The sequence below is a fragment of the Cavia porcellus genome, unplaced genomic scaffold (genome assembly GCF_034190915.1).
Source record: "Cavia porcellus strain 051 isolate PalLab524CR breed Dunkin Hartley unplaced genomic scaffold, mCavPor4.1 scaffold_17, whole genome shotgun sequence".
Taxonomy (NCBI): domain Eukaryota; kingdom Metazoa; phylum Chordata; class Mammalia; order Rodentia; family Caviidae; genus Cavia; species Cavia porcellus.
Window position 1 is genome coordinate 11,469,102 of NW_026947500.1, and position 18,080 is coordinate 11,487,181.

At 40.7% G+C, this 18,080-nt stretch overlaps 1 protein-coding gene across 4 annotated transcripts in view; it reads right to left on the minus strand.

Moving 5' to 3' along the window:
• Kcnmb3 (potassium calcium-activated channel subfamily M regulatory beta subunit 3) overlaps positions 1 to 18,080 on the minus strand; it is an 88,910-nt gene that overhangs the window by 55,268 nt on the left and 15,562 nt on the right. For 3 of the 4 annotated variants that reach the window (XM_063227209.1, XM_063227210.1, XM_063227211.1), the window contains exon 5: positions 10,321 to 10,561. In XM_063227209.1, coding sequence (XP_063083279.1) covers positions 10,321 to 10,561 — 241 coding nt within the window. The remainder of the gene's footprint in view (positions 1 to 10,320; positions 10,562 to 18,080) is intronic. The other variant, XM_063227212.1, reaches the window with a different exon arrangement.

Here is an 18,080-nt window from a genome sequence, read left to right on the forward strand (position 1 = left end):
GTAGATACTCCAGTAAACTATGCCTTCTGGCCAGACCCCACCTCCTAACAAGTCAGCTAGAATCCACTCTCCTTCCAAAAGCCCTCCTATGAGCTCAGGAGGCTACAAGAGACCTTTTAAACCTAAGCCATAACACTATTTGAGTAATACTGCATAGAAAGGCTAGTGATGGAACTGGGGGTCTTGCACATGCCAGGCAAGAACTCTTCAATGAGATACATCTACAGCCCTGCTTACGGAATCCTTAATAAAAAATTATACTTTGGAATGTGGGGAAAACCAGTTTAGATTACCTCAACCTGAGAACCACATAATTTCCAAAATCTTAATATAGAAACATTTAGAGTATAAAACAAAACAATTCTTGAATTCTCAAGTTTCTCTCAAAGATAAAATTTGAGACCGTGAAGTTACACGCTTGATGTATTTCAGATTTCCTAATTCTTCAGTAGGGTTCTGTTGTAGTGCATCCTTCTTACATTTCTCATTTCCAAACTAACGTGTGATAAAGGACAAATATTTAGGTCCCTCATGTGCTTTCACTGTCCCCAACTGGAAAGTGCCCTTCCAACTATGCATGAAAGAAGAGAAGGATACTCTAGGCCAAAGCAAGAGGAGGGTCAGTCTTTTGTGTCCAGGAGCCTGTCTGTTGCCTCCTCTGAGCAGTTCCCAGGGCCAGAGCATGGGACCTGCCTCAGATGGCCGTGAGGACTCTGGCTCAGGAGTGATTTGTTGTGCCTGTCATCCTACCCACTCAATAAAAGATGATCTGTCACAAACTGTCATCTGAAACCTGTCTCACTTACCCCAGGTGTATTCTGGTTAAGGCAGATCTTGATGGATTTTGTATGCAAACTACCCAACTTATAAGCATTTGCCTAAGCAGCTGAAAAAATCCAGGGGAACGTTCATGTCTGTTTCCCAAAACGCAGTCATGACTTCATTTCCACACATTTGCAATCATTGAGAAGAAAGGATGAGAGCAATTAACAGAGGTAACCTGGGGACTAACAAACTGGAGGAAAAATAACAAGGTTCTCCCTTTATTCAATCAAAACTGCTTAGAAGACAGCAAAAATATTATGGGAATCAAGATGGGCAGGAATGGCAGAGGAGGCATTTCATGCAGACTTTTGAAAGCCAGGAACAGCAGGCCCTGGCAGAACCAAATACACAGAGGATAACATGAAGAGAGACAGATGTGTGAGACATGTTGAAGAAACCAAATTCAGTTTGGCTGTCACCTAATCCAGGGAAGAGCAAGAAGAGATAAAACCAAAGACTAAATGGAAGAGAAGCATAATAGGTCATTGTGATAACAGGACTACTGTTTTGAAAACTCTGCAGGTCATTTTTAAATGTTGAAATTCACTGACATTTAGTATATTCATAAAGTTGTGCATCCAAAATCACAATCAGTTCTGGGACATTTTCATTATCTAAAAAAAAAGAAATCCCACACAACTAATCACTACCCTTTCCCCCCTAGCCCGAAGCAACCACTAATACATGTTCTCTATAAATTTGCCCATTTAGGGTTTTACAAGGTCTATGACCAGATGACACGTGAGCCATGCTACTCATGTCCACGAGGAGCTGTGCCGGTGGAGGAGGCTGCTACTAGTCCTGCTCCCACTGCATCATGAGGGGCTGCGGCTTCGCATCCTCCTGTGGACAGCTAGCTGCCAAACTGCCCACCCACTGCCAAGATGTGGGAGAAGAGGCCCCAGAGCTGGGGACCACCCGGGGTGCTACTACAGGCACCTGGCTGCCCTGGAGTATGAAGAAACCACTGCAAACCCACTGGTGCCTGGTGCCACAGACTGTCCAGAGATTGCAAATAAACTGAGAATACGAATAAACTCTCCCCACATGAGTCAAGGACGTAGGTACAAAACCTGAAACTTGAAATGCACAGAAAATAATAGAAAGAATCAACAAACACAACTACACTGAATTAAAGTTTCTGCATAGCAAAGGAAAAAACCAACAGACTGCAGAGACAGCCTATAGAATGGTAGGAAAACTCCACCAGCTTCCTTTCTGACAGGGGATTAATACCTAGAAGAACTAAAAAAAAAAAAAAACCACTAAAAAATTACCCTATAAATAGGCAAATGAGTGGAACAGATATTTCTCAAAAGAAGTATAAATGGCCAACAAATATATGACAAATGTCCAACATCGTTTGTCATTAGGGAAATGCAAAGCAAAACTACTTTGAGATTCCATCTCACTCCAATCAGAATCACTATCAAAAGCCATCTTGACGGGCTTGGCAGAATAAATGCCAGTGAGGATGTGGGGGAGGTGGAAACCTTCTACACTGTTGGTGGGAATGTGAATTAGTACAGCCACGGTGGAAATCAGTTTGGTGGTCCCTCGAGAAATTAAAAAAGGAGCTACCAGATGACAGCTACACCATTCCTTGGCAGATACCCTAAGGATTTAAAGTCAGCATTACATAGGGTTACTTCCATAGCCATTCACTGCAGCACAATGCACAGTAGCCATGATATGGAACAAGGCTAAGTGCCCATCAATGGATGAATAGATAAAAAGAATGTGATATATATACACAATGGGGTATTATTCAGCTGTGTAGAATGAAATATATCATTTGCATGAAAATGGATGGAACTGGAGATCATCAGGTTAAGCAAAATAAGCAAGACTCAGTATGACAAGTAGTATGATTTTTCCTAACATGGAATCTAAAATAAGAAGAAAAAAATGGCATTAAAGTAAAAGGGAGCCTATTACTAGAAAAGAGGAAAATTTCAAGGGTGGGGGAGGAGGTGTAAAGGCTAGTAATAGAGCCAAATATGATCAAAATAGGCAATATATGCATATATGAAAAAATGCCACAGTGAAGTCCAGCATGGGGGTGCACATCTGTAATTCCAGTAATCCCAGAATTTTGGAGGCTGAGACAAGGAGGCTTGCTGTGAGTTCAAAGCCAGTCTGGCCTACACAGTGAGTTCACTATGGTCAGTCCCTGCTTGAAACACTGTCTCTCCTCAACTGTGTAGTGAGATCCTGTCACAAAAATCAAAGAAAGAAAGAAAGATGAAATAATACCACACTGAAACCCAGTGCTTTGTAAAATAGGTAAGAAAAGTATGTGAAAAAAATTCTGCAATTTTAGTTCTTACATTTGGAACTTTGATCATTTTAGGTTAATTTTCATATATGATTGATATATGCAGTATAGAAGACAACCTGGGCACCTCTCCTTGAATTCAGAACAAATGCTGCAATAGTAATTAAGTTGAGTCTTATTTCCATATACTGCCATGTACAGAGCAGGCTATGCTATCCCCTTCTCACTTCAATTGGCTCCAAGTGATGCAAAAAAGGCTAGCCAAGGTACTGATACGTAAACCTAAAGGCCAGCCTGATGGTTTCCTGTTTCCTTGCATAGTACTCTCTGTAAAAGATTGAGCACAACACAGCAGGATGGTAAAGCCACTCAGCTCCAGGAATGTCAGTTGGGTATGAACCTCAAAGTAAGAGGCTATGACTCCCCAGGGCACAAAAGCTTACATATGAGAAACGGAAGCAATAGCTTCCTAAAACAATTCATATACTACCCTAATTGAGTTATCATTATCCCTACACATTGCAAAGATACTTTTCTCTGTACCTGACTGGCTAGTTCAAGTTACTCATGTGGTTCCTGCCATCCTCCCTGTCCTTGACCCAGTCCCTTCCTCACAAGATAATATTCAAGGAGAGGCCATGGATCAAGGCTTTTGTCCATATATCCTCATTTGGATCAGGTTTAGGATCCCTTGTTTTCCTTTAACTTTGAATATTTGTTGGTGTTTTCACTCTTGCCATAGGTTGCATTAGAGAGGACAGAGTGAAATTACCTTGCCAGGATTCCAATAACATTTCAATGGGATTACAATTATAACTTTCTAAATGGTAAGAAAGATTAGAAAAGGGATTACAATACAAGGTAGGGAAGCTACTGCAGGAAGTCTAGACACTGGTAATAAAAGAGACAATGGAGGAAATTAAGCTTCTGATGGCAGGAAATTAGGCAGATATACTTTTTTTAAAGTTCACTGATGACCCTACAAGTTGGTGTCATGCACAGGCCACTGTAGGGAAAGCCAATGCCAGCCCTTTCTTGTGAGTCAGAGCCATGCATGGACTACAAGGGAGGGAACAAGAAACCAATAAAAAGCCAAGCCCTCCCTGCAAGTTGGCTCTATATGAGGCCACTGAGGGAAAAACCAGATGCCAGCCCTTTCTGGCACATGAGCTGGGAGACAAGAAGAGCCAGGTTCCCCCACCCTCTGTAAGTGACTGGCTGATACAGAGAAACACAGTCTACAATGATAGCTATTAAGTTAAAATACAATTTAATGCTTGTAGTGTTGACTGTTTCAATGACTTTGCAGGTCTAAAGCTATCTATTTGGAGGATGACACTATGCGGTGGAGCATCTACAGGGGATCTCCTTCTGAAGATGGTGGCCACGTTGATTCCCTATCGTCTTGTCTTGAAGTCGTGTATCATTTTCACTGTTTGTTTAACTGTGTTTTATTCTTTTTTGTCTTGTTTGATTTTGTTATATCTGGTGGCATGGGCAGCTATTTCAAAGATAACAAGCTATATATTATGGTAGCCATTTTGGGTTTACTATTATCTTTTTTGAAGTCCTTTATTGTGCTCACTGTTTTGGTCTTACTGGTTCTATTCAGTTCTGTTTTGTTTGATTTTACTATGTCTGTAGGTGTGGGTAGCTATTTTGAAGACAATAAGAGGCATTATAGTGACCATGTTTATTTCCTATTTTTTTTGAAGTCCTGTGTCACACTGTTTTGCTTAGATTGGCTTTATTCTGTTTTGTTTTTCTTGGCTTTATTCTCTTTAAAATAAAAATTAAAAAAAAGAAAAAATAAATAAAGTTCACTGATAATTTCAGGGTACCCCAGCTCTTAGAGTAACAGGAGGGAAAAGACACTGCAGAATAATACATAATGGGCAAATGTAAGAGTCCTTTCAAAGGGTTAATCTTGAGACTGAGTGGGGTTAGTCTTGCACTGCTAGAAAAAAAAGTATAGTACAACCACGTTAACATCTTAGAGAAAGGATAGAAATACCTATCATATCAATGCTCTGATCCTAGTGAGCTCATACTGTTAACATTTTAGAAAAAGAAACTCTGAATTTAATAAGGCTGAGTTCCCACTTTTTTTTCTGTTTACTTATTCATTTTATGGTACTAGAAATCAAACCCATATCCTTGCACATGTAAGCAAGTATTGTCCCACTGAGTTACATCCCATCCCTGAATTCCCATTTTTTCATCAAAACACAATTTTATCTTTTGCAGTAGGTAAAAGCCCCATGTTTTGGACACAATCTTAACTGCATAAACTTGTGTGTTTTCTCCACACATCTCTCATCACTGCAAAGTGATTCATAACTTGGGGAACTCAGTCATGGAAATTCACTAGATGAGACTCCTAAGTTTAATTTGGAAGTTCAATCACAATGGGAAGAACTCTCTTTGGGGAACTGCTTTCTCCATTCAAAAGCAGAAGACTAATTATAAGAAAACACCTTGGCAGATTGAACTCAGGTATTAGCATATTGGGTTAATTAGCATTTCCACCCTGGGGAAGCTCAAAGAAGCTTCAGCTGACCTTGGTGAACTAGGCTAAACAAACCTTACAGACACTTTAATCCTAAAAAGATTAATTCCAAACTTGCTCAGAGCACATCATACAGTAATTTAGTGATCCTCAACTCTGGCCTCTCATTAGAACTATAGTACATACTTGTTGAGTTGTATATACTTTTGTTTTGAAGACTCATATCCTGGGTCTTTATCTGGGAGTTCTAAAGATGGACTATTTGGGGTGAGTCCCATGTACCTCTATTTTTAGAAAGCTTCACATGTAGTCATGATGCTAACCAGATTTAGAATCAGAGAACTAAGCTAGAATGAAGAAGTCTGGTTCTAATCCATGTCTGCCATAACTTTGTAGCCCTTTTTAACCTTCACCAATCCCCAAAAGTGTATTGGAGGTTTGGTTTCTGGCTGATAAAAGAGGGTTAACTGTGACCATAACTGTCTTGCACAATCTTGTGTGAGAGGAAAAAATCTGACACTTCAGATTTTATGAAAATGCTCCTAAAGGGCACGAGCCACAGGTGCACAAGGGAGAGAACAAGTCAGCATCTCCAGAGAATCAGCCATGCTGGAACTTGGGGGACCGACCGAGGAAGCAACAAGCCCCTTTTCCTGGTAAGTGGCACCAGCGATGGGTGCGCCAGGGAAAAAAACAAGTCAGCATCTCCCGTGAACCTACCAGCTTGCAGGCTGAGAATCAAACGTCCAGTGTTCCACCCCCCTTCCCCCTTAGCAACTGGATGGTTTCGAGGCCAACCAGAGTTGATGGCATCTAAGGTACATAAAGCAATTAAATGCTTGTGTTGTTGGGTTGACTTTGCTGACCTGGGTCCAGAGGTCTGAGTATCTCTTGGGAGGATGACCATATGCAATATTGCAAATATGGGAATTTCCTTCTATCTTCTCTTTGAAGGCAAATATTGTTTTCACTGTTTTGTGTTGTTCTAATTAATTGTTTTTGCTCTATTCAATATTCTCTTTTGATTGGTTTTATAGTGTTCTATTTTTGGTTTGATTTTGCTATAACTGATTGAATGGACAACTACTGTGAAGATAGTAAGATATACTATGGTACCAGATAGAATTCTGGCATAGCTAAAAAGATAAGAAATATGAAATATAAATGACCTTTATTTTAAGAATGTGGGGAGAGACCCCCTGACCCTTCAGTGTCTGGCATTGTCTCCGGGGGCTGGCATTTTCTTCAGTGGACACGTGGAGTGGGGGCACACATGTAGCTTAGGTTTGGGGTGGTGCCTAAGGGGCATTAGTGATGCACAGGTAGCCCACTGCTATTCATTTTGCACCACAGGTAAATTCGTAGGGGTGAGGAAGATAGAACCCCTTGGTTCCGCCTCCAAGCCTCCTCTCAGCTACAGTGTCAGGCCTAGGGCAAGATTCTTTCAATCCTGTCTTTTGACACTAACTCTCAACAGTATTTCCTAAAGACTCCCACATCATGCATACCAGAGACAAGTCTTGCCTACCTACCCTCTTAACTTTTACCCTTTCAGATGGGGGAGTAATCACCTCTCATAACCCCACACTTATTTTTCAAAATTCTACCTTACCATGGCAATGATTCTACTTCAACATGGTCCTGATAAAATGACATATCTAAATCAAAGGCACCTTTCCTTATATCTCACCTAGGTCCTTAAATATGATAGTGCCATGCCTCCTCATAATACTTTGTCTTTTTGTTTTTCCAGCCTAACATACAGGCATTCAGCAATGATAAAGTTGTCTTGGTTAAAACACCTGCCACCAGCTTCTACATGGGCATCAACCGTCATCCTGTTGACACTCCTAAACCCAATACAGCACCCCCTTCCAGCAGGAAACAATAAAAGAAAGAAAATTTTTGCCCTTTTTCCTAATAATCAAAAGATGGGAATGAAAGAATCTTGACCTAGGCCTGACACTGTAGCTGGGAGGAGGCTGGGAGGCAGAAACAAGGGGCTCTATCTTCCCCACCCCTAGGAATTTACCTGTGGTGCAAAATGAGTATCAATGGGCTACCTGTGTATCAGTAATGCCCCTTAGGTACCACCCCAAACCTAAGCTACATGTGTGCCCCCACTCCACGTGTCTGCCGAAGAGAATGCCAGCCCCCAGAGACAATGCCAGACCCTGGAGGGTCAGGGGGTCTCTCCCCACATTCTTAAAATAAAGGTCATTTAATATTTCATATTTTCAGCTGTGCCAAAATTCTATCAGTACCTATTACTGTTATCCTGGTATCCTGTTTTGAAGTTCTATACCAAATTTCACTGCATTGTCTTGATTGGCTTTGTTCTGTCTCATTTTGTTGTGTTTTACTATCTTTAAAAGAAAAAATTAAAAAATAAAAGTGCTGGTAAATATATGAACAGTGAATTATTGTTACTATCAAGTCCAATGGGTACCTTTTCTTATGTTTATCAGTATGAGAATCAGTTGATCTCTACTTTCTTAAAATACTGTCTCTTCTCATAGCTTCGGAGACAAGCCCCTTCCTTTTTCTTGTTCCATGTTCTAGTTTCCCCTTCTCTTCTGGAACTAAAAGTTGGACCAAGTAGGGCTCAGTTATGGTTCCTTGATTTTCTCTGTATATTCTCTCTCCCTTGACAACTTCACGCAGTTCATAAGATCCATACTTTGAAATTTGCACAGTATAGTCATGATTTCCAAATTGTGGGAACAAATTCCAACAAAGTCTAAAATCCACAGAGCTGGCAGTCAAGAAGAGAAGCCTGGGCAGGCTTGAACTTCATAAGCACGGGCTGCAGCCACAACATCCTCTCTTTCATCTCCCCTTTACTTCTTAAAGACTAATCAGCTGTGAGCCAATAACCAAGTACTCAGAGGACATCACATCTCCTTACCATATCCTGGCACTTGATACTGCAGAGTACTGAAATGGCCTCCTCAGAAACTCAGCGCAGAAGGATTTCTTATTCACCTCCTTCTAGTCCACACATGTTAGTAAGGTAGTTTTCTTAGCAAACAAGGCAGTGCCCAAAGAGAAAGCATTTCATTTCAGCCACCTTTTGTATAAAGATCAAGAAAAAAGAAGTAGAGGGGCAGTTAAAGACCTGCTTTGAAAATGTGAGATTCATAAAAGGACACATCAGCAAACAAACCCAGTCTGGGAAGCAGCGCCATGTGTGGATCCCCACTGGATTGGAATAGCCTGACCCCAGCCCCACTTAGTGCCCGGGCTGGCAAACAAGAAGCACCATCCCATAGCCCCTCCCCTAGCTATAAGCAACCAGCTTATCCAGAGAAACACAGGCTGTCATGATAGCTATGGAGGTGAAATGCAATTGGATGCTTGTGGTGCTTTGATGTTTCACTAACACTGCAGGTCTAGGGCCACTGGTCTGATCATGGGCTCAGAGGATAGCAGTGTGCAGTGTGGCATCTAGCGGGGAACTCCTTCTGAGGGTTATAGCCATTGTTGATTTCTTATGGTCTTGTTTTAGAAGTATATCATTTCCATTGTTTTGTTGGGTTGGGTTTTATTCTCTTGTTTTGTTTGACTGTGTTAAATCTGATGGCTGGAGCAGCTATTTCAAAGACAGCAAGATATACTATGGTAGCCATTTTGGATTTACTATTGGCCTGTTTTGAAGTCCTTTATTGCATTCATTGTCTTGTTTTTACTGTTTTTACTCTGTTCTGTTCTATTCTGTTTGATGTTTTGATTTTATGTCTGAAGTTATCTGCAGCTATTTTGAAGGCATTAAATGGCATTATGGTAACTATTACTAAGTTTGTAATGTATCTCTTATACTGGTTTGTTTTGATTAGTTTTATTCTCTTTAAAATAAATAAATAGAAAATGTGAGATTCCACCCTGACCATTTCTGGACACAATGCTACTTTTCCTTCCCTAACTTCACCCCTAGATCTGTGTGATTGGTCTACACTTTGGGTAGCAGCCAAACCAAAAGGCCTAAAGACTGGTACTTATTTAGTTCTCTCATGGAATTCAAACTTGTTAGGCCAACATAGTCTTGGTTCCTAAAGATGACGATCACGAGTACAATTGCCAAGTCCTTGGATAGATTTATGGCTGCCAAGGAAAAAGATACAATTGATCTCTAAATTTTATGAAAATACTCTTGGTCCCCTTATACTGGGTATCTCTGGGTATGTATAAGAAGTTTTTAGAAAAACCAATGAAGTTACAGGACAAATCAAGAATGGAATATCTTAGATCTTAAGTATCTGGAGGGAGAGAGAACAATGTGTATTCTCTCTATTTTCATTGCCAGAGAAAATAACCATGTGGCCTACCTGTGTCAAACAGCAGTCATGAGTGCAATCTGACCCATGCAGGGTTGTCACTCCTGCCTATGTGCTACAAAACTCATGTGGACACATCCAGTGCTGAACAATTCTCCTATGCCTGAGGTTGCCCTGAGCTCCTGAATGTGCATCCTCACCTCCACTTCTGTATAAACAAGGACCAGCATGACCCGGTTTCAGCCTCACTGATGGCAAACATACACTTCTGATCCCCACGGGCCCTTGCAGGCCAAGGCACAGATCTTAGCAAAAGGTCTGCCATGGAAGCTCTGGGCTTCCTTGTTCATTGTTAGCTGAGAATGTCAAGAATATAAGGCACTCTATGTTCTTCACACAGGCCATTTTTCAGGATTATGGCTCGCATGACTAACCTCGTAGGATGAAGTAATGTCTCCTTCCAAGCAAAAGAACAGGCTGTCCACGGTCTGTCAGAGAGCGGCGAGTTCACCTGACTCCTCATTCTTCCCCTGTAAGACATCCTGAAGTATGTATGGACATCCATCAGCGTCATCCTTGTCGCCTCGTGAGACTCAAGGGGCAAGAGAAAGTGACCAAAACGTGCTGACCCTGATGCATTATCGTGTGCCATGGATATTAAATCCTTCGTGGCATCTGTAAAACAGTAATGATGAAACTTACTAGCTCATAAACAGGGTATAATCAGACTCCAGTTCTAATATACTTAAGCAAATTCCCCAATTTGAAAACTCCATGTGTGTGTAATTTTTTAAATTAATTAAAATTTTTAAAGTTTTTAAAATTAAATTTAAAAATTGAAATTAAAATTGTGTGTGAAATTTAAAAAAAAACTATAGCTAGATAGGCAGGCAGACAGAAATTTACCTAGTGGTTCTTGCCCTCTGAGTGAACACTCTATTGAGGAACTTCTATTCAGAGTATAACAAGAATCCTTACAACTCTTATAAATGAGGTAAACAATTCAATTGAAGAAATAATTGACAAAATATTTTAGCAGACAACTTAAAGATATACAATTGGCAAACAAACACATGTATATTTGCTTAATATTGTCAGTCATTTAAGAAATGCAGATTAAAATCATAGTGAGATGCCATTCCATACCCACTAGATTGACGAGAACAGAAAAATTGAAAATACCAAGTTTGAAGAGAATCTGGAGAAACTGAAGCATACAAATTGTTGTTAGGGATGTAAAATGTTACAGCCAATTTAAGAAGAGTTTAGTAGCTTCCTTAAAAGTTAAGCATAACATATGCTGTCAAACTAGAAACAATCAAAACATTCTACATTGCATGAGAAGTTAAACAGATTATGTTACATTCATACTATAGAATGTCACTCAGCAATAAAAAGGGACAAAGTAAGCCAACCGTGGTGGTGCACACCTGTAATGTCAGCCATAAGGAGGCTGAGACAAGAAAATCACCTCAAGTTTGAGGCCAGGCTGAGCTTCATAATACCAGTCCAGCCTGAAATACCTACCAAGACCCTGTGTCAAAAAATGAAGCAAGAGGGGCTGGGGATCAGCAGCATAACAACCTGCCTTGCAAGCAGGTGGTCATGAGTTCAATCCACGGTACTGATTTAAAAAAAAAAAAAAGAAGCAAGGGCCCTGGGATTTAGCTCAATGGCATAAGCACCTGCGTGGCAAGCGTGAGGTCGTGAGTTTGATTCCTGGTACCAAAAAAAAAAAAGAAAGAAAAGAAAAAGAAATAAAAGGTCATGCATGTATAATATCATTTATATGGCATTCCATTAAAACTGACAAAATTTAGAAGAGATGGAGAGCAGTTTAATCATTGACAGGGGTTGAAACTAGGGTGGGAGATGGAAGAGGAAGAGGTCTGACTATAAAAGGTGCAGGCAAAGGAACTTCATAGTGATACAGTAAATAATTCTGTATCTTGTTTTGGGGAGGCTTTTTTGTTTTTTAGTGAGGGTTGGGTTTTGTTTGGTTTTTTTTTTTTTTTTTTTTTTTTTTTTGGTTGTTGTGGTGGTGATGGTGGTAGTAGGAATCAAATTCAGGGTCTCCAAAATGTTAGGCAAGTGCTCTACTACTTTTTTTCATCTTTTTCTTTTTTTTTAATCAGTACCAGGGATTGAACTCATGACCACACACTTGCAAGGCAAGGCACTTATGCCACTGAGCTAAATCCCCAGCCCCAAGTGCTCTACTATTGAGCTACATCCTAGCTATATTACTTGTTCTAGGTCTTAATGTTTGTTTGTTTGTTTGTTTGTGTTTTTTGTGGTGGTAGAAACAGAACTCAGGACCTTGTCCGTTGTAGACAAATGCTCTACTATCTACTATTGAGCTAAGTCCCAGCCCTAGTTCTATATCTTGATTGTGGTACTGGTGATAGGAATTGACTCATGTGCTAAAATTGCACAGAAATATATAAAGGGACACACAAATGAATGCATGCCGAACTGCTGAATTCTGAATAAGGCCTAGGAATTGGACCAGTATCAATTTCCTGGTGTTAACATTGTACTATATTATTTAGAATGTTACCACTGGGGGAACACTGGGTAAAAGGTACACAAGACTGCTTTGTGATGTCTTGCACTTTCTTGAGTAAATATTTCAATTTTTCCTCACCAAAATGGTAGCAGCAACTTCTATCGCTAGTAAGCATTATGAGCCTACAAAGTTCTTCTAAAACATGAAGTAGATTTCCAAGTAGCAGTAAATAAACTCTTTACTTATAAATGTTTCCATAATCATCATCATTAGGGGAGGGGGCCTTAAAGACACTAAAATAGCCTTTATAGATGCAGAAGAAACCCAGGGAGAGAAGAATGTATGAAAGTAATTCTAATACTAACTTCAGTTAGCCTCCTAACTTTGTTCTCAACAGACAAAACTATGAATGAATCTAAATCAGTTAAGAGCCTGTATTTGTCAGTTTTGTGTTGCTGCAACAAAATAAAGCCAAAGGAAGAAGTTTATCTGGCTCAGGAGTCTGGTAGCTGGAAAGCCCCAAACAGCAGAGAGCTTGCATTTGGTAAAGGCCCTGTGCATTACAACTTGACAGAGAACTAGAAAAGGAACTGGCTGCCTACAGCAGAGGTCAAGGGCATGGGTGGTCTTGTTTTATGACAACCAGCTCTCTCAAGCATCAATGCAATCCCACAAGACTTAAGCCACTTCCAGGAGCCACCAACAATTTATTCGTGAATGTAGAGCCCTTGTGACCTAATAACCCACTACAAGGCCCTGGAGCTTCAATACCATCACACTGGGAAATTAAGCCTCAGCAGAGTTTTGATGGGGCAGGAAACCCTCAGTTTCACCTGCCACATCCTACTCAGTCCCTCCAACATTAAAAACTGATCCATTGTGAGGCAAATGAATCAGGTCCACAAAGCATTAAAAATCTGACCCATCATGAGGCAAATGAATCAGGTCCACAGAAAAATAAGTTACTTCATAGTTGGTTATTTTCACTGTCACTCTTCATCATGACTTTTAAAATAATATTTTATTATTTCAAAGTAATATATGTACCCTGAGAGTAGCATGTGAGTCAGGGAAGGACCTCCCTTGATTCGTGTGGGCACCATCCAATTGCCTTTGGACCCAGAGAGAACAAATGCGAGTAAGCTGGCCTCCTTTCCTGAGAGCCTGCACATCAGCAGTCCAGGCTTTCCGGGCCTTGTACTTCAGGACTTACACCACCCTTCCCTGGGTTCTCTGGCTTTTATCCTCAGATTGAATACCATAAGCCTCCCTGATCCTGAGGCCTTCAAACTTGGACTGAAAGGTACTATCAGCATTCCAGGTCTCTAGCCTGAAAACAACCTGTATTAGGACTTCTCAACCACCTTATCTCAGAAGCCAACTCTCCCCGCAAAATTCCCTCTCACATAGCCACAGACACAACCCATTTGTTCTGTCTTTTTGGAGGACACTGACTAATGTATAAAGCTTCCAATATATAACGCAGGTCCTTCCTTCACCACGTCTCGCACCCAATTTCTGTAATCACCTTCAAGCCTTTTTGCTATATTTTCTGATACTTTCTTCCATATTTCTAAACAACACAGCTACGCAGGAATGTGATTTTTTTTTAAGTTCAGATATAATCTCCTAACATCTCACTTCTGACCAAAAAGATTTAGATTTTTGTGCTGCTGTCGATTTCTAGGAAAGAATCCTGTGTGATTCACATCAGACACACACACGCACATGCACACTCATACATGCTCACATCCTCCTTTCCTGTCTTCCAATGAAGCTTTCCTAAGTAAATATTTAGTATTTATATAATAACGTTATAAATATATTACTTTCACCTAAGCCATTTCACTTTTAATATTCACTAGGTTAACACAAGACATGATCAAAAAGTAGAGTGAATGTTTAATTTTTTAAAAATTTATTACAGTAAAAGACATATCTCCGTTAACTCTCCTCACAATACTCCCTCCCCGCTCTTGCTTTGAATATGTTTATCCTATCATTCTTGCCACATCCTGAAGCATCTCTTTCCTGGTGCCTTTAGTTGCTGTACCATCACTGCCTCAATGTCCAGACTCAATTCAGAATTTTTATTTTTCATGGTCATTTTGACTCTGGGAAGAGCCAGAAGTCCCACTAGGCCATACCTGGTGAATAAGGTAGGTAAGGGCACACTAATATTTTCACATGCCTACTTTTCCATTAGATGGCAGCATTCACTGCATTTTTTTAATGTACTCACTGTATTTTTTATCAAGGCTTGTAAAGATACAAAGCCACAGTGCCCAGCCCCAGCCCCTTTTTATTTTCAGATGAGGTCTCATAAAATTTCCTCGGGTTTGCTATCTTCCTGGCTCAGTCTCTTGAATTACTAGGATTATAAGTATTCATCACCACTAATTTTTAGTTTAGCTAATGTATTTTTTGTTTTGTGATAAGGGTTAAACTCAGGACCTCACACATGCTAGTCTAACTGAATACATTCCGAGTTCTAGCTAATGCATCTTTGTTGTTGGGCTTTTCTTTTTTGTTTCATTTGTTTTGTCTGTTTTGGTGGATTTTTTTGGTTTATTTGCTTGTCTTTTGTTTGTTTTTTGAGATAGATTCTCACAGTGTAGTCCAGAGTGAGCTGGAACTTGCAGAATAGCACAGGCTAGCCTCAGACTCATGATCCTCCTGCCCAGCCTCCCAATTGCTAAAATTAGCTAAGATTAACAGTTTCTTGGTGCTGAATGTTCCTTTTTTAGAGCATCCTCTTATATTCATTGGTTCAAACATTTTCTATTCCCTGGAAGGTCTGCTTTCTTAAAGCTTCTATTTCTTCCTTCCTTTTCTCATATTAAATGCCTTACCTAAGGTCCCTTCAAGACCTTGCAGGAGCCCCATGTTTATGACAAAGACACTGTAAAAGCAGTTGGAAGCTAAGTAGTGTTACTACTAAGTTACTGTTCAATGATCAAGCTGGAAGGCAGCTGCTTACATTCTGCATTGCCCACAGCTGCAAATTTTCCCCTTGGACTCACTGGTTGCCTAAAAGAGGACCCATCCTATTTCTAAACCTAAAACCTGTCTTCTGATAGCTGAATCACAGAAAGGTAGAAATCTAACCACTAATACATACACTTGGCCTCTGTTTTGCTCTCAGTAGAACCACCTTTGTCTGTTATTTCTCATATTCCTGGATCCATGGTCTCTTTGATCCAGTTTCCCTAGAAAGTGACCTTCCAGTCTTCTCTTGGGGTAGGGCACTGTAGTGTGGCCATGCAGAGAAAGAGTTCTCAAACCTTAGTTGGCTTCTTTCATCATGTTGCAGACCATCTCAGATGTTCAGTCCCAGTCGTACCCATATCTGCTGTATCTAAATCAAGCCTTCCAGAACTCTGCTGTAAAAATGGGCTTCTTTTTTGCAGTCATCCTTTTGTCGGATTTAAAGAAATGATAGTCAGCCCTGCTAATATTAGGCTATGATATTCCTAACAGAACATAGTGTTTCAAGGGACATGCTTAAGGTCATACAAACAATGTCTCTACAGGAGGCCAAACTACAGTTGCAAAAGTGGTTAACATGGCCAGGCTGTTACAGTGCATACCTACCAGGCACTACCTGGGGGTCCTATCCCCAGCACTGTAACAATCAAACAACATCAGAAATTTTTCTTCTAAGTGGTTGTTGCTTCGTTACTGATGACATTTCTAGTCTGGTTATGTTCCTCAGCTCCTTGAAAAAAAAAATTTTTTCCCAGCACTCAGGAAGCTGAAGCAGGAGGATCACTGCAAGTTCGAGACTAGCTTGGGCCATAAAGTGAGCTCAAGGCCAGCCTAAACTGCACAGGGAGTACATCTCAAAAAAAAAAAAAAAAAAGACCTACATCCAACTGCTGAAACCTCCCTACTCCATGACTGTACCCACATGAAAAGAAGGCAACTAGCTCCCCTAATCCCTCTTTAAAATCATGCAGCACAACCCCACCCCTGAAAGAGGCCTCTGTCCACCTTACTGAGATGCTTCCCAGATTCCTCTCAGATGTGTTCTCCCTTGCTGCTGCAAGCTAAGTAAACATAACTTTGTTTTGTGTTCCTGGTGCTGCATGGCTTATGAACCTAAACAAAATTCAGTTTTTCTGTGGCACACTAGTAAGTTAACTTGTGCATCTACTTTTCAGGCTTCCAAATATTCTTGACCTGTCTCCTTCTAAGGTTACCACAAGTCATACTGTATTCTCTGTTCTTCTTTCTCTATTTGTCCATGAACAAATATTTTATTTCCTATGAACATTTCCTGTACATTTGTATCACTTGCAGCAGGTTCTTAACAGGATTAATGGTAGACAAATACACTGAAAAATGAATCATCAGTGAGTAAATCTGACATCTGTGTCATGCACAGAAGCTATGACACATAATCTTCACGATGGATGTCCACTGCCAGACCTGGACATTGTACTAAGTATTAGATCTGCCTAAAATACTCTAGCCACATACCAAATTCAACAAGGCCAAATCTTAACTCATCTTTCCTCCGTGAGTGTGTTTTCCCTCCTGTATTCCCTGTGTCAGTTAAAGCACTATTTAATCACTTACACTAACCAGACACTGGTCATTCATTCTAGACTGTTCCTTCTTCTTCCCCTCCAGCCATCCTGGGATCACCAAATCCTGACTTGTTTATGTCCCAATTTTTTATTTTTATCTGATTTGATTGATTGATTGATTGATTGATATGAGGTCTCACTGTGTTGCCTGGGCTGGTCTCAAACTTTTGTGGTCAAGCCATTCTGCTGCTTAAGCTTTTCCAGTACAAGCCTATAACACCACACCCAGCCTTGTTTTTGTTTCATTCTTTTTGTGGCTAATGTCACAAATGTGGCCTATCTCAGGTCTTTATTGTCTGTTATCTATAAGTTCTAACTTTTATCTCTAGGGAAACTACTTTCACTCTCTACCATTGTTGCTATAAATCACCACTAAAATGTAGAACCAATGGTATCCATTCTCTCTGATGACAGCCTTCCCTTCTTTGTCCCTAGACTGATCCCTACTCCTCCTTCAAAGAGCCTCCCTACTTGGCACCCCAGCCCAACCCAGACCAGGCAAGATCTGTGTAATTCCTGAAGACTTTGTTTTTAAGAAATATAAACACAGGCATACAAAATGCATTCTATAATACATAATGTTCCTATTTGCTAATATGAATAACTATGAGGAAGGAATTAATATTCCCCTTTACAAATTTAAGATGCCTGAGGACCCGGGAGAACATGGCGGACAGACAACAGCAACTACCGGAGGCTCTCTGAAAGGCTCAGCTCAGAGGCCAGGAATGATGCGGACTAAGGAGACACGAACCGGTAGAGATATGCTCTGCTGACTCAGGAACGAACTGGGCTGAGAAAAACCAACTTAGAATACAGTCCTGGCGCTAAAATAGGAACAGAAAAGGCTCGGTGTGGAGGCTCAACCGCGCGCCATTGGAAACCGCGATTTGGGTTTCCCGCTGCCCTGCGGCTGGCTGCCTCCACAGCGGCTCGGCAAGGAGAGACGCGCAGAAGCTCTGGGAACGGAAGTCTGCGAACGGAGTCGAAAACAGGACGGACAAGGAGGCATACACGAAAACTGACTGGTGGCGAGGTGAGTGAGAAACTGACCCCCTACCACAGTTTGACTCCAGCGGAGGACTTTTTGGGC